Genomic DNA, 26,780 nt, shown 5'->3' on the forward strand with positions numbered 1-26,780 from the left:
TCAATAAATGTTACACTATATTGAAACTCCACTGGAAAAAAAAGGTTAATGGGACTTTATAGTTAGGTACAAATGTTAGTTAAAACATACTGCTTTAAACTAACAAAACAACAAAAAATATCCAGTTATAGTTATCTGACGTAACTATGATTTGTACACTAACATAACCATACCTGTGCCCTCGGCATGCACTGCTAATTACCTCCCATATTACATCACTCACAACATGTTCTATGACATCAATGCAACTTCTGAAATGACATAATTGATGACAAAACTTTGCATGGCAGGGCCAGAGTTATATTTACTTTAGGGCACCAGTTATAGGAGTTATGAATGATATTTACAACTAACTATAACGTCCCCTTAACCTTTGTGTTTTCACTAAAAATGTATATATATTTGCCTTCACATTTTGCCTTGTTTTTTTTTTAAATTGAAGCCACATTTTATTTCTAAGAATGAAAAAAATGTGTGCATAAACGGACATACTTGTAGAAGAAAAGTCAACCACATTCTTCCACAGGTGTTGTTCACGAGGCCTCTGTAGAAATACCACATTCAAAAATGTATTTCTAGTATAAACCCAAGAAAGTCTTTTTTTAAAAAAAAAAGAGTGCGTTTCTACTTTGTCTGAAAGATGTGTCACATGGCTCGACCTTTACCAGAAAAAAGCAAAGCTCAAAAAAAGAATTCTGCTGCATTGTTCTGACGGCTTTTCACTGGAAATATGGACTATTTTTGTACATTATGAATGGTATTTTGCTCGGTAAACTTCACACTATATTGAAAATGCAGCAGCTGTCACAATTTCCAGTAAAAGACCATTGTATTTATCTAAAGTGCTTCACCTGGACTATTAATGGGCGCGTGAAAGAAAAGACAAATTATAATGAAACGAGTTTCAAGCGTTATGCTCTTCAGAATTGTTTTATTTTTCTTTCAAGTATGCCGCATCACATCAAACAAGTAATTCGCTGCTTCAATTCTGATAATGAAAACGTGGCTTTAAGCTTAGATATCATGTCAGACAGGCTCACAGGCAGACGTTTCCCAGCAGTGTCTTTTTTTAAAACCTGTCAGTGCTTTGTGCACTCACAAAAAGGCTGAGAAATTGGGCCTGTCCACACAATACGTCTATTGGCTTTTCGCCAAAATTCATTACTTGCACTTCCTTAAAGGAATCGCTGCTTTTCCAGGCCTGAAGACTGCAGAACGGCCTCCTTTTATTGTGGTCCAGCAATGTCAAACTCTGCAGTTTTAAAAGTGTTGATATTGTGCAGCATGTGCAACTCACCTTTTACAATTGCAGCTCATATGTGTAAGCAATTATAATTGATGTTAAATGTTGTAAGAAGCCACACACAATTACAATTGCGTGGGCACCTTTTCTGCTTCCTTGTTCCATTTATACATTTGATTGAATGTTTATATTTTTAGCATAGGGCAGTCTTGTCAGTTTTAAAGATGAATGTAATAATTAACGTGCCAACCCAATCAGCTCTTAGCCTATTAGGTAAGCACAGTCACTTCAGTTAAGTGTCTGCGTGGCGTGGCAATGGTTGTTTACGTACAAACGGATTTGCTGCGCTTGTCACTTGCTGCATAATTTACTGGTTTTAACAAAAATGTTTGTAGTTAACATGAAAAAAGTTAATCAGCTGCTGCACAAGGGAATGCAGCGCATGGTGATGTAGCGCCGCAGGAAACAGTGGAAAAGTCAACAGGTAATAGTATTCCACTGATGTTTACTGTATTTATCTATTAAGAGTAGTTAAAATGTCGGACGTGGATAATAAGTGACTTTTTCAGCAAAAAACTCGTGCAGTTTAAAATGGGGGAAAGCATGATTTTTCATGAAAATTTACTTTTTCACTATAGAAATTCATCGTTTAGTTACAGATACTCTTATAAAATCAGCGGGTTTTAAGGCACCAGCTGTTTTCGCAAGACAACATTCAAAAGAAAATATTCTAAACCTTGCTGCATTTCTTTTTATTTCCCTTTACTTGAATCCTGAGGTCCCTCTTAGTGAAACGCATACATAATGAATATGCAGTTTAGTAATGTGGCCTCCATGGCGGTTTCTTAATGGAAAATAAATGGTACTTTAGCGCTTACAATGTGAACAAGAGGTAAACCCCAAAATGAAGACATGTTTTAAAATATACTGGAAGGCGCAGAATAAACGAGGACGAGTAATTATCTATATTACAGATGCGTTACACAAACGATTTAACTACGGTATATGAGGAAAAAACTTTGTGCTTATAATGTGGGATTTCTGTGCTTTCAAGCAAGACAAAATGAACGGCGGAGCACAACATTTCGAATAGGACCTGTTAAATATTTTTTTAGGTCATCTAGGAGCCTTTTCAATCAAATTGTAATAACATCCTGCTAATAATTTGATGGAATGTACGACCTACACATTTTGCTTTTAATCACATTGTTAGCATTCCATTGGTCGCTTACTGTACTTAGTTTTTGCTGGTCGTTGGATGCCAATTCTTCTGCCTATTTCTCCCTCTCCCCGCTGCCGCCCTGCCACTGCTAGCCCTTCCCACCTCCCAGGACTACTCATGGAGGCCGCCGTGCAGGCCTAGCGGATGCGGGCAGCAGTCACCCCAAAGTCAGGCCCCTCTGCGCCTGTCCTCGCTTGGATTGCGCCCAGTGCCAGAACCGCTGGCCCTTCCACCCTATGAAAGTACTTCACTGCAGATCTCCGAGCCCTGGATCCCGGACGCACCACCAATCTCTGCTGCCGCACACATCCACGGATCACCAAAGGACCATTCTCTGGCCTACACTGCAGTCTCATCTTCGGCATGGAAGCAACCAATGGCACCAGCAAAACCACTAACACAGTTACACCTGCTACATCAACTGAGACTGACATTCCAGTGTATCCTACTCAATGCGTGTTTGCTCTTGAAACACACCCTAGAGATCTGGGACACAATCTCACCTCTGACGTCATCTTTCTCACAGAAACCTGATTTCATCCCAAGTCCGCACCAGACATCCCCACAGCCGTACCCAAAGGTTACAAGAAACGCAATGGAACTGAACCAATAAGCAAGGAGGCAGAATCTCCATCATCTACAGAGGCACCTTCCGCTACACAGCATCCTGATGACCTAGTGACAGTAACGGAGCACCTCAATTTCCAACTCTACACAGATGGGAAAAAAAGTGTAAATGTAAATCCAGTATTTGTAAAACGCGACAATTACCCAAGGCAATGAAGGTGCTGGGGGCCGTCAAGAAGAATTAATGAGCTAATGCCCTGAGTCACATGGTACTGGGCAGACCTGTCGCCAGCACAGGGGATCAAACCGTGAACCTCCGTGTTCCAGAGTCAGCCACGCTGGCCGCTGCGCCACACCTCTTCTAACAGAGGCACACTTGTGTACAAACCACCAGGACCACGCCCAAACTTCTACAACACCATCCTGGATATCATTGCTGTGTCCCAATTGACTCTGAAAACTACATATTCCTATAAGACCTCAACTTCCACTGCAATTACCCCAGTGAAGCCAACTCCACTGACCTCTTAGAAAGTATGAGCAACATCGGTGTCAAGCAGCTAGTCACCGACCCCACTCACATTGCAGGACTCATGTTCAACCCCATCTTCACCTCCAGGGGCAGAGTCAGATACATTCGCACCACACCACTCACCTGGTCTGACCATCACAGCATTCACTTCACCATCTCAGGGCCCATCTACTCCGGAGCAGGGCTCCTCATATCTAAGTGTAGAACCTGGAAAAAGGTATTAGAAGACCAGTGGAACAACACTCCCAGACTCTTCCCACAACCCCGAATAAGCAACAAAGAACTTCGCCCAGTGGATGATCAAGTGCACCAACACCAGTGCCCCTGCCAACACAACAAAGGTCATAAAACAAAGCACAACAGCAAGCTGGTTCACAGACGAAGTGCACTCCACCAAATGCAACGGCCGACAACTGGAAAGGAAAGCGGCGTATTAACAAAAAAATAGAAAACCACACCACCTACAGAACCCCCCTCAACCAGTACCACTGCCTCCTAAAAGAAACCAAAAAGAATACCCTGGCAGACTGCATCAAAGCCAGCACAAACCACAGCAAAGAACTCTCCACCTTTGTGAAGGAGCTCACAAATCCCACAGCCACGAGAACAACATTACGCCCTCTTAGGAACTGTGAGACAATCTAGCGGACTTCCTACACAGAAAGATCTGGGCCATCTAAAAAAATTACGCTCACCAACCCTCCTGGACAGACACGTCAACTGACTCACACCCATGACCACAAACATCACACACCTTCTCACCCACTGCTAACTCCTCACCACGCAAGACACCATTTCCATCATGAACTCTGTTCACTTGGGGCACCCACATAGTCATGCCCCCACCACATCTTCAACCTCAGAAGCAAGGCAAACAGGGACGAGCTAAGGAAGGTCCTGAACCCCTCCATCACAGCAGCCATCTTCCCTGTGGACTGGAAACACGCTAAAGTGAGCACACTCCTGAATAACTACTGATCCATCTCACTGACTCCATACCCAGCAAACATCCTCAAGAAAGCAATAAAGCAGCAACCCACCCAACACTTGGAAGATCACAACCTTCTGGACCCCTCACTATCCAGATTTCGAGCTAACCACACCACAGAGACAGCCCTGATCATAGTCACAGACAACATCAGAGACCTCGGGACTGCAAGGAAACAGCTCATCATCCTTGACCTAGCTGCCGGGTTGGACGTAGTCTCCCCCACATCCTAATCAACAGACTCCACCACATTGGAATTCAAGGAAACACCCTCAAATGGATCACCTTGTACCTCAGTGGCAGAACCCAAAGGATCTGTCTCCCACCATTCACCTCAGGGGCCAATAAGATAGTCTGCAGAGTCCCCCAAGGTTCATCCCTCAGCTCAACCTTCTTCAAGACCTCCACGACCCCCCTGGCCAACACAGATGCATGATGAACGTTACGGATTGGATGAAGGATAACTGTCTCTAACTGAACTTGGAAAAAAAGGAAGTCATCATCTTTGGGAAAAAACTTCACTGTGGAACTACTCTTGGTGACCCATGGAACTCAGCACACCCCTGACCCAAAATACCACGCTCGCAAACTAGGTATCATCCTGGGTAGCAAGCTGTACATGCATAAACAAATCAATGCAGTCTCTTCCACCTACTTCCACACCCTTTGCATGCTCACACAAGATCTTAAAGTGGCTCCCACTCAACACCAGAAGGATTGTCATGTAAGCCCTCATCACCAGCAGACTGGACTACAGAAACCTGCTCTATGTAGGAATCACCCCTCCTGAAGAGACCCCACACAATACAGAAATCCACAAGAAGACTCATACTAGACCTCTTCAATAGAACCCACATCACACCTTATCTCAAGAAACTACATTGGCTCACGATCCAGAAAAGAGGCCAGTTCAAGATGCTGACCCACTCTTATAAGGCCCCACACAATGAAGGACCTGCATACATCAACAGATGACTAACATTCCACCAACCGTCCAGAAACCTCAGTCAACCCATGGATACGTCAGGTCAACAGCTGAGGATGCTCCTTCTCACACCTGGTGACCAAAGCTTGGAACAATCTCCCCCTGCACATCAGGACCGCACCGTCACTCCACCAATTCAGAAGAGAGTTAAACACCTGTCTATTTGGTTAATTGCTTCCAAGCAGCAGCAAAAAAAATCCAGCGCATTGAGACCCTCATGGGTGATTTGCTGCGCTCTATATTTAGTGATTGATTGATTGAATCACATCAAATTATGTGGATTTTTATTCTTCCTGTAGAGTTTGCTCATCAGTGTCAAATACCTCACTGACCTTGTTACATATTATAGTCAGTACATTTTCCATGTTTCACAATTGGATTTTGGTCACAAAACATTATATATCCTGTTTGGAAGTCACACAACAACATGACCATTTGAAACAGTGATTCATTTTGGAGTCACAAAACAGTTTATGAGTCAGTAATTACTTATCAAGTCCTAAAATGGTGTTTAAATATATTAAAAAACCTTTTTACAGTTACAAACAGTCAGAATCATTGTTTGCAAGCGTAGAATAAATTTGTACATCAGGCCCCAAGTATGGCGGAAATGTACTTTTGCGCATTTTACTTTTTCCTTAACATGGAGAACATTTTATATGAGGAACGTTTCTACTCTGAAAACTACTAAAAATAGGTATTTAGGGGGCTTTTTCACAACATCTGGGTTTCCTTTCAAAATATTACTACAGCCATGTACTGTATTTCAGATCATACACTGTTCTAGCCTTTTAAACCAAAATTGTTTTTAGTATGTAATTTTTCTTCAAGATGTAATGCTGATTGCACGTACCATGATAACTGAGAACAAAGAAGCCACTTGTTGTGAAGTCACTGTGAAATTTAATCAGAACTTGGTTAGATGTGCTGTAGACTGACTCTAGTGCTGTGTTACCGCTGAACTGTCCAATCTGTGGTGAACTCTGATCTGGTCCATCCCTGGAAGACAAAAAAGACAATGACTAAGTGCAGCCTACATGTGAATTGACTGTGGCTAAGCAAATGCTGCAAATGACACACAAGGGAGCTTTCAATTTAATTACCCAAACCTCTCAGCACAATGTATTGAATGTACTGAAGTCAAGGAAAAATAACCCCTTTATGGCAGAGTAAATGTAAATGTTGTAGTGCTTATATAGCGCACAATCACCCCAAGGGGTATCACGGCACTGTACACATACCGCTCTAGAACCCCTCCTGGCCTTTCCATGTGAAGTGCCCACTCCTGGGCCCCCCAAGGTAAGGCCAGGCATCCTGGCGCTGTTGGGGTCGTTGTGGAGATTAAGCAAGCTATTGCCCAGAGTTGCAGAGTGGGACCCATGATTAGAATAGGCACCGAGGCGAGAATTGTCAGGTCCGGGGAAATTTAGCCCAAGACCCGCCTGAGGTGGGAATTTAACCCTGGTCCGGGCCAGACCTCTGCATCAGGGTCTGCCTCTCTAACCATTGAGCCACACTTCTCCAGAGTACATGATGTTCACTTCCTCTGGACTGTTCTTCGCTACAGAGGACGTGAACATCACAGCCTCCAACTAAAGGAAGGAAATGCCTCTTGTGCTCGAGTTGTGGGGAATCACTTCACTCAAATCTCATGTATTTTGTTTGTTAGCTGTGACGTGCAGTACATCATGTGCACTGACCTTATAGATTGAGAAGCTGAAAGCAAATCAACCATAGCCTTTAGGCTCTGGATGATTTCAATGTGATTGGTGCTCTGTGGCATTACTCAGGCACCTGAGCACTAACCGCAATGGAGGAGGAGCTCCTCTTTCAAATGGTCCCTCTTCCCAGTGGATCCCTGCTTGGGGATTGTGACAGGACAAAGATTCCCAAGCAGAGAACCACTGACTAGGCACCAGGGAATCAAAGGATTGGATTCTAGCACTTGATTGCATCTTTGGCAATTACTCTACCTGCCCACCATGGGCTACAACAGTCCATATGTCCAACTGGAGGAGTAAATTTGGGGGTTAAACCAAAATCTGCCCCCCCCCCCAGTGTGGCAATAAGTCAACTAAACACCAGAGCTATTTGTTTAATTCATGTAATGGAGTGACGGGTAGGCCATCCATGCATTTGGCCTAAGCGCCACACTAGACACCAGTGATAACTGTTTAAAAAATTAATTGAGTGGGTGCCAGTCTTGGTATGGACTGCACACTCCATAAAAACCCAACATACTTTATTCCCCAACACGGGGTGGGACAGATTAGGGGAGTTGCCCCTGTTTGTCCTCTGGGGGATGTAGGATGCAGGCAGCGCATTAAATACCAGGTATAGACTCTTTTTTTATTTAAAGAAAGGGTTGGCGTAATCTATACTGACTTTGGGCCATGCCCCAACCCGTAAGGACCCAACAGTATTTCTGACCCTCAGGTGATAGATTGGTAGGTTTATCCTCAACCTGCCCCTCCTATGGGATGGCGGGGCAGAAAGTCCAGTGGGTGCTAGGGACATCATTTTAAAAAAAGAATGAGGAGAGGCTGGCCTGTCCTGGAATCAGGCTGCACAACCCTTCCCTAAAGCCCCAGCAAACTTGCTGTCCCAGGGGTAGGTTGGATTGTTCTGGTTTATCTGCCCTCTTGGGGAGCCGACATTTCACTATAGTAGCACACATTTTGGCTGGCTGGTTCCCTGGTCTGGTGGGATGTGACTCCATGCAAATGAGAGAACTCTTTGCCTTTGCAATTACACTGTTTTACAGATTTGACTGCAGAGACAAATCCCTCTTGGGAGGTTCACTAGGGCAGTGGACAATCAGTGCGGACCCTACTGTGTGGCGAGAGAGAGAGAGAGCAGCAGAGGGGTCCAACAAAAAGTTCAGGTATCCTCCTTTTCAAGGTGGGGGTTGTCCAGCTTCAGTCAAAGATAGATTTGTGGTTTCGACCTGCAACTATGGGTTTCACTAATGCCTTTTCCTCAGCGCTGGCTGGAAATGTTATAGTATGCACATGTCCTAAGAACAGCAGATTTCTTTGCAATTGAGCCAATATTTTCTGGACTATGCAGGGCACACCCAAATAACAACATGCCATAGCACAAACTGGAAAAAAACTGCAAAAAACACAGTTGATGGACAGAATGTACAACAATGTCATACATTCACCCCAGTACAAGGATCTGGGACAGTGTGATCAATGCCTAATTCTAGCTAAGGATTGTATGTTGTAAATAATGTGGTGCAACTCAGTATGTCCTTGCGCCAGGCCATACTGCAATCCAATGCAGCCCAAACAATCTTTCGGCCACAGTGGGGTCTGGTGCCTGAATACAAGGCAAGCAAGAAGAAATTTGGATTCCTTTCTATGTAGTATGGGAAATAATGTGGCATAACTGCCATAGCTGCCCACTATGGAACTTGGGTACCAGGTTTGAGTCTCGGTGTTGAGTCAACATCATGTGATCCTGGGCAAATCACTTAATTTTTCCATGACTACCAAAAACGCATGTGTACTTGTGTAATGAAGCGTGTGCTCATGTGAAGTGCTTCAATACCGTCATGACTTATTTGCTCTATATAAAATTGCAAAAAAGAAAAAAGTATTGACATGTGGGCCTACGAAGAAGGGGAGGGTTAAACATCCCTGTGTGGGCAAAAATGATATCTGGTTCTCAGGGGTATGACCCAATGCCAAAACAGGCCAACACCTCACACCGCAATTTTTTGGAACACCAAAACACAGTTTCTGTTGGGATTTCACTCTATGGGCAGGAGGTTAGGAAGCAAACCCTCTAATCTTCTCTAATTGGGTAGAAATGTTGCCTGAGATTTGGTGGGGAGGATGCCATGAAATGCTAGGATACTCAAGCTTCACACCCCATTCTGTTATTCTTTTTTTAATGTTTTTTGCATGATAGTCTGGTGACCTTTAAAATTCTAACCCCCCCCCTTCACCCAAGATGGGCATAAAGTTGGTAAAAACCACGATCTGCCATCAAAAAGTGGTTAAATCTCACCAGATTAGTACTGGCCTTTCTTGGCATAGGTAATAACCCCATCCATAGAAGTTGGGTAACTTTTTCATCAGAAGTGTGGAAACACTGGGGCTGGGACCTTTCTTTATCCCCCATAGATTTTTTAATTTTCCCTCACATAAGTGTAAAAATATTCTGTGATTTTAGTCAAAGATTTATGTTAGCAGAGGATTCTGGCAACAAAAGAAAGAGTTTAATCCAGAAAAGCCACACCACCCTAGATGGCTCATGTATTAAGGTTTCAGAAATATCCTTTTTTGCTATTTTTTCCAGGTACTGTTCGACCCCAGGCAAACAGCCTACCCACCCACAATCCCAGAAGGATTAAACGTTCAAGGAAAAATCGGGGTGTCTCCATGTTGCACTGTGAATCTTTTTCTGTTACTGAGGAACCCACTCAAAAGGGTACTGTTTTATCTGAAGAGGGTCGGAACACAGAACAGTAAGTCAATGTGCAACAGAAAACACATTTTGCCATCCTAATCAAATGATAAAATGGCTACCACCATTTCATTCATATTAATGGCCACCATTCTTAAAGTTAGATTCTTCCGCAAATTCAAAAAATGCATAGCTTCTCTTCATACTGATTGTTCATTCATTAGATTTTACCTAATAAATCAATACATTGATACTTATTGAAATACCATTATAAGCTGCAACTCGATTGATCACTCTGGGTGTCATTTTTTTGGCACACTCAGCGTACACTATATATCTCTGCAACATGAAGAATTTAATTGTATATAACTTCTATATATCAGCCACCAGCACAAAAAAGACAGAAGAATGCTAACTTGTTAAACATATAATGTCTAGTTTTCAGAAATGTACAGTGATGTGGGTTCACCCTTTGTTTTCACACCAATTTTCCCCACAAACTGCAAGTAGGTAGACACTACAAAAATAGGACATGTTGATGCCATTTTTAGAGAGAGAAAAACACACACACTTTCCTGATCTCGCTTTTTCCCATTAACATTTTTTTATATATATTTTTGCTACATTTTGGTTACTTTCTTACTACAATCCAGGGAAATCTGCAAACCCTGGATACCTTTAGAATCCCCATTATGTTGTAAAAAATGTAGCAAATTTAGCCTGAATACATTTTCTGAAGAAAAAGTTATAAAGGCCTAAGCATGAACAGTCCTAAATATCAAAACCAACAGTGAATGGGGTGGAAGAAGCATCAGCACTTGGCATGTAACCAATACAGCGTTTACACTGACAGGTTTCAATAGAGAAGGTAATGCAACTGGATATGTACGTATGGCAGCAAAGCAAACACAAGGAGATGATGGACGGAGCGCTGACACTTTTCAGACACTCACCCACAGTCATAGATCTTGGTTGAATCCATCATCATTCTTAAGCTCACTTCACCACCTCAGTTCAGACCCAACTATAGGCAAATCAGTCTTGCCCTGTGCCTCATGGGAACAGTCCAGACTGAACTGCCAAGCCAGGTCTTCTCTGAACAAGAAACAAGCATCCTGGGACAAGTTTCTGGGTAACACCCTTCATCAGCCAGGCGAGCTTGAATCCAGTGGCAAAGTAATCAAGAGACCCACATCTGGGCATACCCTGCCATCTTAGGACAAACAAAGCAAACACAAGGAAATGACGGACGGAGCGCTGAAACTTTTCAGACACTCACCACCAGTCACAGATCTGGGTTGAATCCATCATCATTCTTCAGCTCACTTCACCACCTCAGTTCAGACCCAGCTATATGCAAATCAGTTTAGACCATGTGCTTCACGGCAACAGTCCAGTTCGAACTGCTAAGTCAGGTCTTCCCTGGACTGGAAACAAGCATCCTGGGACAGGTTTCTGGGTAACACCCTTCATCAGCCAGGCTAGCTTGAATAAAGTGGCAAAGTGAGCAAGGGACACAAGTCTGGGCATAACCTGGCAACTTAGGACAAACAAAGCAAACACAAGGAGATGATGGATGGAGGACTGTCCATCAATTGATCTCTTTGCGTTTGTTACCCCGATTGGGACAGGTATGCCCAGACGTGGGTCCCGTGCACTCCATGCACTGGAGTCAAGCTATCCTGGCTTACTAGTGCTGAAAGCCGGAAACCACTACTAAGATGCTTGTTTCCAGTCCAGGAAGAACCTGGCCATGTAGTTCATGCTGGACGGTTCCCATTGGCTGCAGGGTCAAGTCTGATTTGCTTTTGACCGGGTCCAAACTGGAAGGGCATGGTGAGCAAAAAAACGATGGATTTAGGCCCAGATCTCTGACTGGGGTGAACGTATGACATTGTTCTGCATTCTGTTCATCAGTTGCTATTTTTGCATTTGTCACCCCGAATGGAACGGGTATGCCCAGACGTGGCTCCTGTGCTCTCCATGCCTCTGGTGTCAAGCTATCCTGGCTGATGAGGGCTGAAAGCCCAAAACCGGTCCTGGGATGCTTGCTTCCAGTCCAGGGAGAACCTGGCCTGGCAGTTCGTGCTGGACTGTTCCCATTAGGTGCAGGGTCAGGACCAATGTTCCCTCCTATTTTTTTCCTCTGTGTGCGGCAGAATAAGGTCTCTGTGCGCTGCAATTAAGGCTATGTTCACCAGGAACCAGCCTGCGCGTGTGGGTGCAGCGCTAAATATCACTCCAATCTTTTGCCTAAACAATGAAAAGATAGTGCATTTCCACACATGTAGCGCCACATGAAGTGTCTTAAGGCAGGTTTTCAATTTAGATATACATGCAGTTACATGAATTGGTTACACAGCCAAGTACACTTTGGGTATAGAAAAGCATGGGACTCCAATGGTGGTATACTAAAGATCCTCAATTCGAGCACTGGTCATAGGTCATAGGGGGGGAATGTTGGGAGCCTGTACAAGATCACATATATACACAATTACATAACATATTTACAATTTGATGTGCAAGCTACGGAGTAATGTTTGGCTATTCCGTCAGATAGTTTGTCACCAGTCCAAAAACCTAGCCCCCTACAGCAAGTCGTCGTAACAACTTCTGGGTTATAGTAACTTGTGGTAAAGTCGCAGTCAGGGCAGTGAATGCTTTGCAAAGGCTGGTCATTGTTGAGACTGCGAGGTAAAGGAGGTTTTCTGCGATTAATATTTCTGCTGGAGAGAGTTGTTTGTCTACTTGCAGTTTTGACTCATCATAAAGTAGTACATAGGGTTAATATGCCTGGTACAAAAATGTGTACCATACACACAACAGAACTGTATTTTATGTGGATAGCTCAGTAGGTTACTGCTTTTGTTGTAGAGATCCTTTTGTTACTTGCAGTTCATAAGTTACAATTGTGATAGAGAACAGTAACTTATTAAGTGTCAAAGAGCTGCTTGCAAACTGCATGGTATAGGTTAAAGAATTATGTTTTATTCCTTATCTGTCACTATACTAATGGTAAAAAGGGGTGGTTTGGGTAGAAATACATACTTATTATTAAAGACAACCCTAACCACTCCAGTATGTTTTAAACCCTAGACTTCTCCTGCAAACACTGGCTCAAACTAAGCACTAGCAACACAGTCTGTTGTCTTCTGCTAGGGCGCACTAAGTTGGGTTAAATCCTTTCTCGCCGACCGCACTCAAGCAGTAAGGCTCGGCAATTTCACCGCCCCCAAGTTCACCTCCACTTGCGGGGTTTCTCAAGGCTCATCTCTGTCCCCGCTATTGTTCAACCTTTACCTCAGGCCCCTGATACACTCTTTAAAAAAAAGAAAGGTCACCATTTTTAACTATGCCGACGATCTGCAGCTGCTATTTCCACTGGACTCCCCGGACTCTGCTGCTGAGTTTCATGCCACCATGCTTCACATCCAGCGTTGGATGGATTTGAACCACCTGAAACTCAACCCAGGCAAAACGGAATTAGTGCTACCTGGGAAAAGCAAGACCAGTTGGGGCCCGCACTACTGGCCGATAGAACCTGGGCCTCCTCCCACTCCTCGGTGAAAAGTCTTGGGATCATCATCAATGCAGATCTCTCACTTAGATGACAGGTGGGAGCGGTAATATTCTCTAGCTTCCTTAAGTTGCGTAAAATCAAGAACATCGCCCATTTGCTGACCCACTCCGCTCTCATAAAGGTAGTGATAGCTCTGGTACTCTCACGGCTTGATTTTTCGAACTCTATCTACTTAGGCCTACCAGCTTTGCTAATAAGACGCTTGCAAATTGTTCAAAATCAAGCAGCTAGACTTATCCATAAACAACCTAAATGGCTCTCAGCCAGACCCCTGCTGTCGAATCTCCATTGGCTACCAATAGCCCAGCGGGTTGCCTTCAAGACTAGCTGCCTGGCCTTTAAGGCCCTAAACAGGAAAAGCCCCAGATTCATCAATAGCATGATCTTAAAGCATGCACCCATACAAAGTCTCCGATTGGCCCACCTCCACTTGCTCACCATCCCTTCCTTTAAACCGAAGCGGCAAGGAGGTTGTCGTTTTTCCTACCTTGCCCATAAATTTTGGAACTCCCTACCCCTGACACTCAGGAGCTGTGATAATCTCCTGGGCTTTAGGAAAGCTTTAAAGACCTGGCTGTTTGAGCAAGCATATGCATAGGCACCCTACTGCGACATTCTTTACGATTAGCGCCATGAAACCTACGGGTGACTGTGGGCTTTAGATGTTGTTATTAACATAACATAACATTAACGTTCAGGTTAGAAAATTGAGGGGAGTTCTGTCCTCAGCAGTCAACAACTTTATGAAAGTATAGCAGTTGGCACAAGCCACGATCCAAACCACCAGCTGCACAGGATTTACGGCAAAACAGAAAAACAGTTCACATAGATGATTTTATAGCTCCCAATCCAAACTACAAGTAATGTTAGTATTAACCCGTGTTTGATATTGCAGGACAAATATGTGATAGTATTTTTAAGGCACATTTTATTTGTTCTTAAAAAATGAACATACATGCTTTTTAAAATTAGATGAATATATTAAACCACATTCTGCCTGCAAAGCTAATAAAGACAGCATCCGCTTTACAACTACTTCATTTAAATAATAACCGTCCCGCATTTGCATTTTTTCTTTGTTTTGGGATTGAAATGTAGAAGACCAAAAGATTCAGATTTAAATATCCTTTCCCTTTTATGAAATAGTAGAAATGTCTTGTGCCTTTTCCTCCTCACATATGGAAGGCCTCAAGGTATCTCTATTTCAAACATATGACAATAAGCAGCAGGAGCTTAGTGCCAATAATGATCAATCTCTCTCTTCTTTCGTTACCTGCTTGCTATGGGTGATAGCTGGTCACTGCAGGGTAATGACGCAGTGATGGCTGGTGCCATAATTAATCCATGCAGGGCAGGAGAGCTTCGTCCTATCATTGGAGAGGGTGCAGCACCGAATATTTAAAGAATTACAAAAAATAAAAACACAGGGAAGAGGGCACAATAAAACAAGTATTGTTGGAAATGGCCCTTTTTGCAGGGTTATCCCCAAACTTTTTGCTTCTTCCTCCTTTATTTTTCCTGACCCGTAGTTGTTGGCAATAGGACTCTGGCCACTGCTGATCAGTGCTAAAGTGCTTATGCTCTCTGTATAAATTGTTATTGGGATTGGTTATCCATGACTGGCATATTTGTATCACCAAGAAGTCCCTTGTAAAGTGCACTGAGTGTTCCAGGGCTGGTGATAAAAATGCTACTAGTGGGCCTACAGCACTGATTGTGCCACCCACATGAGTAGCCCTAAAATGATGTCTCAGGCCTGCCACCACAGTGCCTGTGTGCAGTCTGTGAACTGCCATGTCAACCTGCCCAGTGTCTCCACTGACAAGGCCTAATTCTTCCCTTTCTGTACACATTGGACACCCGTATGGAAGTCCCAAGGTACCCCTCTGGGCAGGGTGCAGAGTATGTGAAAGGTAGAGCATGTACTAGTGCAGGTGACATGCTCTGGTAGTGAATTAGAGCCATATTCGTTTTTCACTATTGTAAGGCCATCTTGCCCATAGGCTATCATGGGGAATGCTGTGTATAGTGGTTACCTGCATATCTTCCCATAGGAGCAAGATAGGACATAAAAGTGTGGTATCCTTGAACTCACAATTTAATAACACATCTTTTAGGAAAGTTGTTTTTTGAATCCTGTGTTTGAAAGCAGCACTTTTAGAAAGTGGCTGCTTTTTTGTCTGACCTTTCTGTGTGCCTTTGGCTGTTTGTGAATTGACTGTCTGGTTTGTGAGTGACAGGGCTGAGGGATTCCAGGAGACAGAATGAGTCCGCCCAGTGGTGAATAGAGAGATCTTCATCTAGATGGGAGGGAGGAGTTGCACCTGGGACCTGAATAGGACTGCGCCCACCCCCCACAGTGCTGGCTCCACCCCCTGTGGTGCGTCTGATGTCTCTGCCCTGCACTGTGAAAGGAGAGAAGGAATCATGTCAACAAAGTGCTCCAGGGTGTGCTATCCCTCCACAATGCTGGCTCCACCTCCTGTGGGGCGTCTAATGTTTCTTATCTGCATTGTGAAAGGAAAGAAGGAGTCATGTAAACAGAGTGCTCCAGAACTGGTTTGGACCGGGCTCAGAGCCCTTCTGCAGGAAGGGAACAAACACTTTTTGGGGTATAAGTACAGGATCCCAGACTACAGAAAATGAGATCATCCTGGAATCAAGAAGAAAACTCTGCCAAGGAGAAAGCTGGAAGACTGAAGAGGAAGGACTGTCCTGCTGTTTGTTTGTGGGCTGACCTGCAGTTGCTTTTCTGCCAAGGAGAGGAGAAGGACTTTGTTGGAGCTTAGTCCTCTTGCTTGAAGAGATCTCCAAGGGCCTGAAGAGAGCTGGCCTCCTGTTAGGAAGTCCCAGGAACAAAAAGACTTCACCCCCAGCTTCCCCCCCTGAACTCTGCTGTGAGAGTTCTACTCTTCCTAGAGTGCTGAATCCGACTGAGGGGCCTCTGGAAGTTGTGGTCTGCTGATTGGGAAGCTGGACAAGGAGAAACAAAGACAATGTGCAAATTTTCACGCATCACTCAGTTGCGGAGCACATCCCGACAGTGAGAGGCAATTCCCACTGCCGCGAAGATCAAGATCGTCGCAGTGCCTATTGCCACTTCACGAACCAACGCATCCTTCGCTTGCGGAATGCATTGTATCTTCTTTACCTAAACTCATATCTAAGAGGCAGGTGTCACTTATAGGACAAAGAAGTTATTTATCTTTCAGCACAACTAGTTTACTCTAATCCACTGCAGAGGAAATCCAGCCAACAGTAGACTTGATTTATCTCCCTAGGACATTTAAATGTAATGTGCATGAAGGGTACCCCAAATCAACTTTAAATTGTGTGAGCACTATTTGTGCGCCATCTGTGATTTTTGGTGATAGATGACTTTCAGCAAAGTCATTATGCAATGGTTGTGAACAATGGCCTTCTAGTGTATCCTTTGGCACCACAGCTGGATTAGTCGCAAATTATAATTAGAAAATACATGGACACCATTTGCCAAAACAGAAATGCAACATAATAATGTAGTTATTTTCTATTTAACTGAAACAATCGTCTGTAGAAAGCCCTCCTATATTTAGTGCAACATTAATGCTGACTAATGAAGGAGAGACTGTTAGAATGATGTATCCTATACCATATTTTTCACACATGGTGCAAATATATTATTTTAGGTATTACTGAGGACTTAACTGGGCTGAGTTAAGCATATTTAAATGGTTGTCTAGTGTTCTGATAGACTGAGGTATACAATAGCAAAAGCTTCACCACAAAGCACATATTTCATCAAGGACGGTAATTGTGGTATATCCGTGATCAAATTAATCATTAACGGGTGTTCATATTGGCAAAATGCGATGCAATTCCTTATTTACTAAAGCCTTTCAGTTCCATCTTGCATTCCTCTAGGATCCCTTTGGCTTGAAAATTTTATAATATTTGTCAAGTGTTCAGCACCCTCCCTTTATTCTCAGCCCTGAGGCAATGCGTAAGGTAAACAAAGTAAACCTATGCCTTTTTGTCAATTACGGGGAATACTTTGAAGGCATATATTGAAACTTACATATGGCTAAATGGCACTAATAGGACCGAGAAGGACCTCACCCTCACCTATGATAAAGGTGAAGAATTATGGGATTGAAGAATTATGAGGTTTGTGGATTACCCTTCTGGCTATACCTTTGTATTGATTCCTCCTTCTTGAATAGTACTATACTTTTCTGGTATTTTATAACTTATGTTAAACCAGAAATTCATTTGTGTCTGTTGATATCTTGCACTGAAATTTATGTTGCCAAGTGATCCACATACATTTCTTAACATGGCTTTAGGGAAATTCAAGCTAAAAGCTCTAACCAATCAAAACAGTGATACAGACTGTAAAGCTAAACTGTGATATTTGCACTATATTCTCCTTACATGTTTTGTTTGAAATGGAATGCTTTTTCTGTTCTCTCTTTAAAAAAGTGCTATTTGAATTGGTGGTCAATATTAATGGAAAACATATGCTTTTATGTTCATTTCAATTTATTTTCTATTTTGAATAGTTTACTTTAATAAATGAGCTCATTATTGCACAGCACCTTAAATATTTATTCTGCCAGAAAAAAACCTACACAAGGCATCTTGTGCACAATTTTCAAAATGTTTATGTGGATAAAAAATGGTTATTATGCACATCTATATTGTGTATATGGTTGGTTTTTTTTTAATGAATATACATTGATGAAAATTGTTCTGAAAAAGGCTGGACTAAAGGGGTATTTTGTATTTTATTTTTACGGATCACTTTGGAATGGGTTTTGTCAGACTGGACTCAGACCATACCAATGGTCAAATATTAAGACTTTAAAATATACAAATTAGGGGGAGCATGCCCATTGGATGGTCTTGGATGCCCATTCAGAATAAGATTTAGGTGGAAACAGATTTAGCCTGAAACCGTAAAACATATTTTTTTATTAGCAAGAGCATTTTATTAGGACACTGCATTGCTTAAGGTAACAGTATGTGATTGTATTGCGAAAGCAAATTCATGTGTCACTTGTACTAAGAGTGCTAGCTTCTGTGAAAACCTCTCATGTCTAAAGGACACTTTCCAAGACAGTGAGACTGAAATTGAGATTGAAAGTGGGTAGATAAACATTTCCTATCTAAAGTACTTTTCGCAGAACACTGTTATGGTAAAATGACCAGGGACTGTTTATAAATCAGAAATCTTTTGGATGCTGGACATGGCACTGCAGTAAAGGGAGCTGGTTCAACAATATGACTATGTATTCCAAGAGTGTGACTCACACTGAAAACGCATAACTGACATCACCACCACAATATGGGCCAAGTCCAAAAATAAATAGACCAGGGTCATTTTTACTTTTGATGGAATTAATAAACTTGGAATATGTTTTGCTTAATGCTGAAAGAAATAGGAGAAGGAATTATGATTTTTCCTTTATATTGACGATTGTTCAATGTTTACATTTGATATGCAACTACAGCTATTATGGAACATGTAACACGTGTGTCATTTGGTGCTGTAGATGAAGATACTTAGGGTTTGGATATCTGTCCAACATCAATGTTTATGTAATATATCTTTCTATTACAGGCCCGAAAAGTGGTTCACCCCCACCAACCACGTTTTGGCTGTATTGGTGGTTTTTAAAATGTTCAGGAATATTACAACACAACATCATTTGAATGAACAGCCCTGAAAGATCTTACGATCACTTTATTGATTTCTAGATGTAGTTTCAAGTAGAGCTCCGCAACTCCACAGCGAGCGAGGGAGGAGCTGCATGATGACTTGTGAAGGCAACCCTTCTTTCCACTTTTCTCAAAATGCACCCAGCAGTAATTTTAACTATCTAATGATGACATTTAATTTGTGCCCTGCTAATAAACACATAGCTCCATGCATGGTCTATGTCCCCTGAATTCTGTGGGTAAAGGGCTGGGCTCAGGAATTGATTTCATTTCACTGTCTTCTACTCTTTCTGCCAGGGTTGGGGAACAGCTAATACACTACCTCGTCATGAGCGATCACCTTTTCCAAAGCCTTGATAATGATATCAGGGACTGGCGGGCCTAGGTGGGTATCTCTAGGAGTTTTACTGGCATCACTGCTAACAAGACAAAGGGCACTCCTATTAAATTGGTGTTTTTCTACCCTAAAACAGTCAAAGGCAATTGTGCCTTACTGCAAACCTGTCTGGATGCAGAAGCCGACATAGATAGCATTGAAAAGGCATTTGCCATCTCTCAGAAGCAGTCTCATGTGCACTACTTAAGGCTTCCCATGAAAGCTCTAGGAGGGCAAAGGATTGATGTGATGCATCTTGCTCCAAGCACGCTTCAAGCTCAGCCCAGGTCTGCTGTTGAGGTTGCACGCTACAGAAAGATATACAAGACAGTGATTACTGCCCGCAAAGAAACTCTCAGATTACAAGCCTGGGAGTTGCTCCAGGAAACATCACTTAGAAATGATCATAAGGTCTTTTGGTGTTTTATCAATCAACCTTTTCTTAAGAATACCAATGACCGCAATAGCAGCCATGACTGGGCTGATTTCTTCAGGGAAGTTTATTCCAGCGAATAGGATAATGGCAGTGCCTCATTTGCTGTTCCAGGGTATCCAAGTATTGCTCCTGGTCCGGATTGGGTCCCTCTGGATCTTTACAACAGCAATCTGGAATTATGGGCCCTTCTTGTTGCTTATGTTCTTAGAGCAGTGAGCATTTCCACCAAGCGTCCTTCCGGGTCTATCTAACTCATTGTTCCGATCTTCAAGAAGGGCAATCAAGAGGATCCTGGCTGCTACCACCCTATTTCCCTCCTCGATCTGCAGTGAAGGTACTGGGAAGCATCCAGTTATCTCACCAGGAAAACTGGGCAGAGGAGAGTGGCGCTCTACCAGACATCCAATATGGGTCAGTAGAGGGATGGGGACAAAAGACCAGTGTATTAACCTGTGTCTTTTCCTGTGTAAATATACAATCACCAAGTGTGGAGCTTTGTACCTGGGATTTATTGACTTGTGTTCAATCACGTGTACTCCACTCGAAATTGGTGGGTATCATGGAAGGCCTGCATATAGAGAGAACAGTCATTAACACCATCAGGGAAATTTAATGCGACTCCAATGCTCTTGTTAGGTTTGGTTTTGGCGTGGAGTGCTCTGAATCATTCAAGGTGAGTAGAGGTGTTAGACAAGGATGTGTGCTTGCACTCTTTTTATTTTCCCTATACATAAACCATTTTGAGAGAAAATTAGTCTTAAGTGCAGGGACATGCACCAGATAGGCAGTTGTCCTACACATGTGCTCTTGTACCCAGACAATGCTGTCATCATGGATCATACACCAATAACTCTGTAGCATCTTCTGAATGCCTTTGCCTGTAACATGGAGGGACACATATGAATATTAAAACCAGCAAGTAATTTGTAATATCCTGTGGCCACAGGTCAGGGCTGAGGCCAGCTTTTTAGCTCCAGGCAACCCTTTTTATTGATGAGGCTAACTTTAATTACTTTGGGGTAACCTGTACCTGCAGGGGTTCCTGGTTCCCGCAGATAGATAACAATGAGGGGCACATGCTACACATTCTGGGAGGAAGAAAGATGGGTTAGGGTGTCTGTACTCTCTTCTGTCATCCAATATTTGCTGCTCGATTCGTTCAGGTGTATGCAGTCTTTCCTAACATTCTATACACAGCAGTTAATGCACTTTACTCTACTTAGGTTTCACATCAATATTTTCCACAGATTAATCACCTTTCCTAAATGTAATGACTGGTCATGTAATTTAGTGCCTTGACCGTGCGATTACTTGTCAGTCCAAAGCACTTTACATGTCATGTTTTCTGCATTCTTTCGGCTCCTCTTAGAGCTATGGTTCTTAAACCATGTTTAACCCCTTCGATGCTTGTGACAAGGTCAACTCATCATGGGTGTTACCTGCACTGTGCGTTTGACGAGTTGACCTTGTCACAAACAATGGGATTTTGAAAATAGCAGCACACAGCGGGAATATACGATAGCAATGATGCATTTAATTAGGCAATCCCTGCATTGTTGCATGAAAGCTTTGCATTCTTTACAATCTGCCGGATTAAAGGAGATTGCTATTACTGTGTACTCTTTCTTGAGACTGGTGGCTAAAATGAGGAAATGGTACAGCCAGTTTTGTAAACAGAAACAACTTTTTAGTGTGTTATCAAATACAGCCATTTTAATTTAGTTTGTTGGCCTTGACTGCGCAGCCTTCGGGTAGAATTGTTTGAAATGTTATGTATTATCTTCCTTTTATGACAGATGCCTCAATTTTGCAGAACTGTATATTCTGAACTGACTCCTTTAGACTCTATATAACACAATCTTCCATTATTGTATTATGCACTGTTTTATAAGCTTTTATGGTCTATTTATTATGACCGAATAAAGTTATTTTGACTTGACATGATTGTATATGATGGGAGATTTGTATTTCAATCACTTTCCTTTTACGATTCCTTGTGTTATTAATGATATTTTATTCTAAGCTTTTCCTTTCACAAGGAGAGATGAATATAATTTGACTCTCTTCCATCAGTTTGCAAAGTCTCATGTATATGGTTTATTTATGCTCAGAGAACGCAGATAAAAGCTGATATTGCATGCAGGTCACTATTCCTTGAACTGCTGGGTGCTTACATATATATTGAACCAGAAATTCATTTTTGGTGCTCGGATGGGGCACACGTGTCATCCGTGCCTATAAGGAATTATGGCATAATTAGGTGCTCATTTAATACAGTTTGTTGAAGCTGCGTTTGACACATCTACCATTGTGGGTCTCTTTGTCCCAATTCCTTGGTGTCTCCTACCTTTATTATGTCCTGATCATGGCACTGATCTACATAATTGTGCTAAAAGGAATCGTCGACAATAATTTTGATTGTAGGTTTTGACACTCATGTTATGAGTGCCATCTATAACAACATGCTGCCCCAATGTGACCCAATACTTACACCTAGCTGTGCCTTTGAGGTGGGGGTGACTTCCGAGAAGGGTCTCTTAAGTGCACAGAGCCATTTCTTCCCAGTCCTGTTATATCATTTATTCTTATAAAGCGCTCTCATACCAGAGGGTATCCTGGCTCTGCCTTGTTAAAGAAACAAGTGAGAACTGTAATTTTTGCTAACAAACCTAACATAATAAACACAATTATTTGTATAAAAGAGCCATGTTTTAATAGCTTTCCTGAACTGTAAAAGATTGGTCATTTCCTTCACTTTGAGAGGGAGAAAGTTCCACAGACTTATTGTGCAAACAACAAACCTTTTAAGTCCCCAACGGGAGTTCCTAAATTTGGGAACTATAACATTCTTTGCCAGCACCAAGCTTAAATGTCTGGTAGGGATATACCAGGAGAGGTTTTGTATTCGATACTCTGGTCCTGTGTTGTGAAGTGTCTTAAAGGCAATACACAGAGCCTTGAAAGCTATTCATTTTTCATGGGTAACCAGTGTAGCTCTCTAAGTGCAAAAGTTGCTGACTGATATTGGTAGTGCAAATAAAAGACATGCTGCAGTGTTTTTGCAGTGTTTACAATTTGGTCAATAGTTTTTGTTGCATATTAATGTACAGTGCATTACAGTAGTCCAATTTAGATTGCAGAATATCAGTAGGGGATAATAAGCTTTTGTGTGAGGACAGAACCCTGCCTATTCACATATAAGTGTCATCTACTCCTTCTCTTCCTGCCCGGGAAGAGCCAGCAGAATGCAGATAAGTACTCAAACATACCTAACCTTCCAGTGTTTGTAGCTGTCTAGAGGGAATGCAAAAAGTGAAGCAGTCACACACCCTAGACGTTTATTGGATTCAGGTTGCAGGCACACAGAGCAGTAAGAGCAGAAAAAGTTCCACTTTATAAAATTTGCTGCATCAACAAATAATGGACAGAATGCTGAATAAATCAATCATTCACTCCCAGACAAGTGATCTGGGTTAAGTCCATCTTTCTTTTGCTCACTACTTCCTGGACCGGAAAAAAGCATCCTGAGATCAGTTTCGGAGTATAACTCTTCATCAGCATGGCTATTTTGAATCAAGTGGCACAGTGAGAAAGGGACCCACGTCTGGGCATACCCCTCCCACTTAGTGAAATAATTGCTGCAGCAAAAAATGATGGACAGAATGCTGAATAAATCAAACATTCACCCCCAGTCAAGAAATCTTGGTTAAATCCATTGTTGTTTTGCTCATTATGCCACCCTAGTTTGGACCCAGCCATATGCAAATCAGCCTTGACCATGCTCCTCATGGGAACATTCCTGGAGAATGATGTATTTAACCCATATCGTAGGAAGGATATGCCTAGATCTATTGACTGGGGTGAATATTGGTGCAGCACTTCATAAAAGTGCCATGTCTAAAATAGTAATGTTAATCCAACTTTACCAGTAAAGAGGATTTATCATTACCATGCCAAAGATATAAAACATGACAAAGCTGATCCTTTCTAATGAGGAATTACAACTGAAAAGTGCATTAAGGAATTCCCAATGTTAACCTGTGAGGGGAGTAGACCTCACAGCAGTGAAAAATTAATTTGGGATATACAAAACCTAAAATTATATTTCTATATTTTACTTACACAGCACCCTGCCCTGTGGGCTACCTAGGGCCTACCTTATGGGTGACTTATGTGTAATAAGAGGGGAGGTTAAGGCCTGGAAAAGGGGTTTAAATGCTAAGTCAAAGTGGCAGTAAACTGCACACACAGGCCCTGCAGGTCAGGCCTGAGACAGATTTGAAAGGCTACTTGTCTGGGAAGCACAATCAGTGCTGCAGTCCCACTAGTAGCATTTAATTTACTGGCCCAGGTATATTATATACCATTTTAAAAAGGGACTTATAAGTAAAATAAATATGCCAATTTTGTATACACCAATGTTACTATGTTTAGGAGAGAAGCACATGCACTTTATCACTGGTCAGCAGAGGTATAGTGCTCAGAGTCCTGTGGCCAACAAAAGAAATCAGCACAAAGAGACTGTAAGCAGGCAAAAGGTTAGGGGAAGAACACCCTAAGAATGACAGGTCTAACACCTGGCTTAGGCTTTTGTTTGATACCAAGCGTGGGGATCACATAACACTTTAACTGGTGCTACTCAATATACTTGGTGTTAAGTTAAGGGAGTCCAAAGTGCAAACACCTTTCACTACGATAATATTCAAGGAGGTTTTTGGGAGTGGCAATGCGGGGCAAGAATGTTCGCACACATTTGTTATGTGGCTTGTTGTGGTGGTGGTGATGTGTTCTTTTGATTTTGTGGTGCTGAACATATAGAACAATGTTATTCAAACAATTGACACTCACGAGCAAAAATGTTGACCATACTCATCACAGTTAATTAAATGAGTATATGCTGATAAACATTTGTGCAGGTAAAAAGTGAGACAAACATCTCATGGATATACCATGGGAGTCTAGATCTGCTCCTTACATTACTTCCCAACCTCATCTTTGTTGTTTGAAGACCTCTCTTGTCTGTGATTCTAAATGAATAAAATAGCTTACTACCCCTTTTATTTTTTCCCTTGCTTATGTTCCTCACAAGGTGGGATAACTTTGACACGTAGCTTAAGAAGTTTACTAAATACTAGTATTGGCCCTAAACTTTCAGTGTAGTAACTCAGTAACATTTGTATGGGTCTTAAACTTTCTTGATTAAAAGGCACAGTTACTGACTATTCTATCTGTCATTACATTATACACTTCTACAATTCATCAAACTATCATATACGCTGATATTACCAGGAACAGTTATAGGATTCTTCTACTCTTACACTATGTTGCTTTACTTATTATTTTTTTTCACTACTGTGAACTGCCTGTTAAAATAGAATATGGGATTATATGAATGCCACTGATGAACAGTCCAGTGACCAAAGATCACGGATGGAGGAAATCAATTTGGGAAGAACATTTCTCTTGTGATTAAGATGAATTAGTGAAACATTAGTGGTTGACATTTCTCTATGTAAGGCAAAATATGCACAATTGTCAGCATTTTATTTACAAGCGCATATATAAGTCAAGCGGAGTGTCCCTGTAGACTGCCCCACGCCATGTAATATTTGGAACATGGCCTTAAAAAAAATCTCCAGACCAATCATTATTATTATTTGAATAGTGTAAACTTCCTTATCCAGGAAATAAAACAAGCTTTCTGGATTGAAAGAAGTACAATTAACCATACATTGACAATTTATATACAGAATTATGGATAGGTAGCTGCGAGTTACATGGATGGTTTTCACTGAGGGTTTGTAAGTGACATCAAATAGATGCTATCAAAGCTAGAGTTGTCTACAATGTCGCTCAGAACCTCGAGGGTAACAACATCCCAGTAACTCACTGTTATCCATTCATAATATTATGTATGCCCCCCCAAATCATCTGCCCCTGCTTACAACTGCCAAGCTGAGAAAAAGGATAGTGGGGAGCCATGCATACTATTACCGCTTCTCCCTGTCCCAAATGTGAACAAATTACATTAGCTAGCATTCTCCGTCCCCCCCACCCTCCCTGTCTCAAATGGGAAAAAATTACATTAGCTGGCATTCTCCGCTCCACCCCCCCCCCCAAAGTTGACAAGCAGCAATGTTGACAAACACTCAGAGAGCCCTAGCAGTCTGGCCGGGAAGGCCTTTATGATGTTGCAAGTGTGTGTAATGAGTTTTTCTTATCAGTTGTTTTTACGTCATAGCAGTGAGTTACCAGATTTAGAATCTGGCATTAATGATAGAGACTGCCTAGGGAAATCCATGCATACCGATGCGAAAACTGCTATAGCCAGACAATCAGCCAGAGTAAGTACCCTAAGATCTCTCATTGCTCAAGCACTCAACATGAGTAGACAGTGTGTTGAACTTGGCTTTCAAAGGTGGATGAAGAATGCAAAGTAAGAACTTTGCCTAAGTAAATGTGTTCCGTAGGAGTCCTCATTTTGGTTGATATAGCACTCTCTTTATTACGACATAAGGCAAGTTTCTCTTTAAAATAATTGGTCTGGTAAAAGTTAAAAATATCATTGAAAGGTGTGGGTTTCTGCCTGTTATCATTGTGTAGTTGGCGACAGCGGTCAACCAGGTTATTTAAGCTTATTTTCCAATTTGATGTCAGTGCTTCATATGCGCGGGATATAATGGTAATGCCGTACCTCTGCTGCTGCAATAGTTGGTGAATCAAGTACTTCACATG

At 42.2% G+C, this 26,780-nt stretch overlaps 1 protein-coding gene across 1 annotated transcript in view; it reads right to left on the reverse strand.

Moving 5' to 3' along the window:
- CSMD3 (CUB and Sushi multiple domains 3) overlaps positions 1–26,780 on the reverse strand; it is a 2,596,150-nt gene that overhangs the window by 416,146 nt on the left and 2,153,224 nt on the right. Inside the window, exon 45 of the mRNA XM_086918068.1 lies at positions 6,391–6,536. Coding sequence (XP_086774194.1) covers positions 6,391–6,536 — 146 coding nt within the window. The remainder of the gene's footprint in view (positions 1–6,390; positions 6,537–26,780) is intronic.

The sequence above is a fragment of the Lissotriton vulgaris genome, chromosome 4_1, assembly GCF_964263255.1.
Source record: "Lissotriton vulgaris chromosome 4_1, aLisVul1.2, whole genome shotgun sequence".
Classification (NCBI taxonomy): Eukaryota; Metazoa; Chordata; class Amphibia; order Caudata; family Salamandridae; genus Lissotriton; species Lissotriton vulgaris.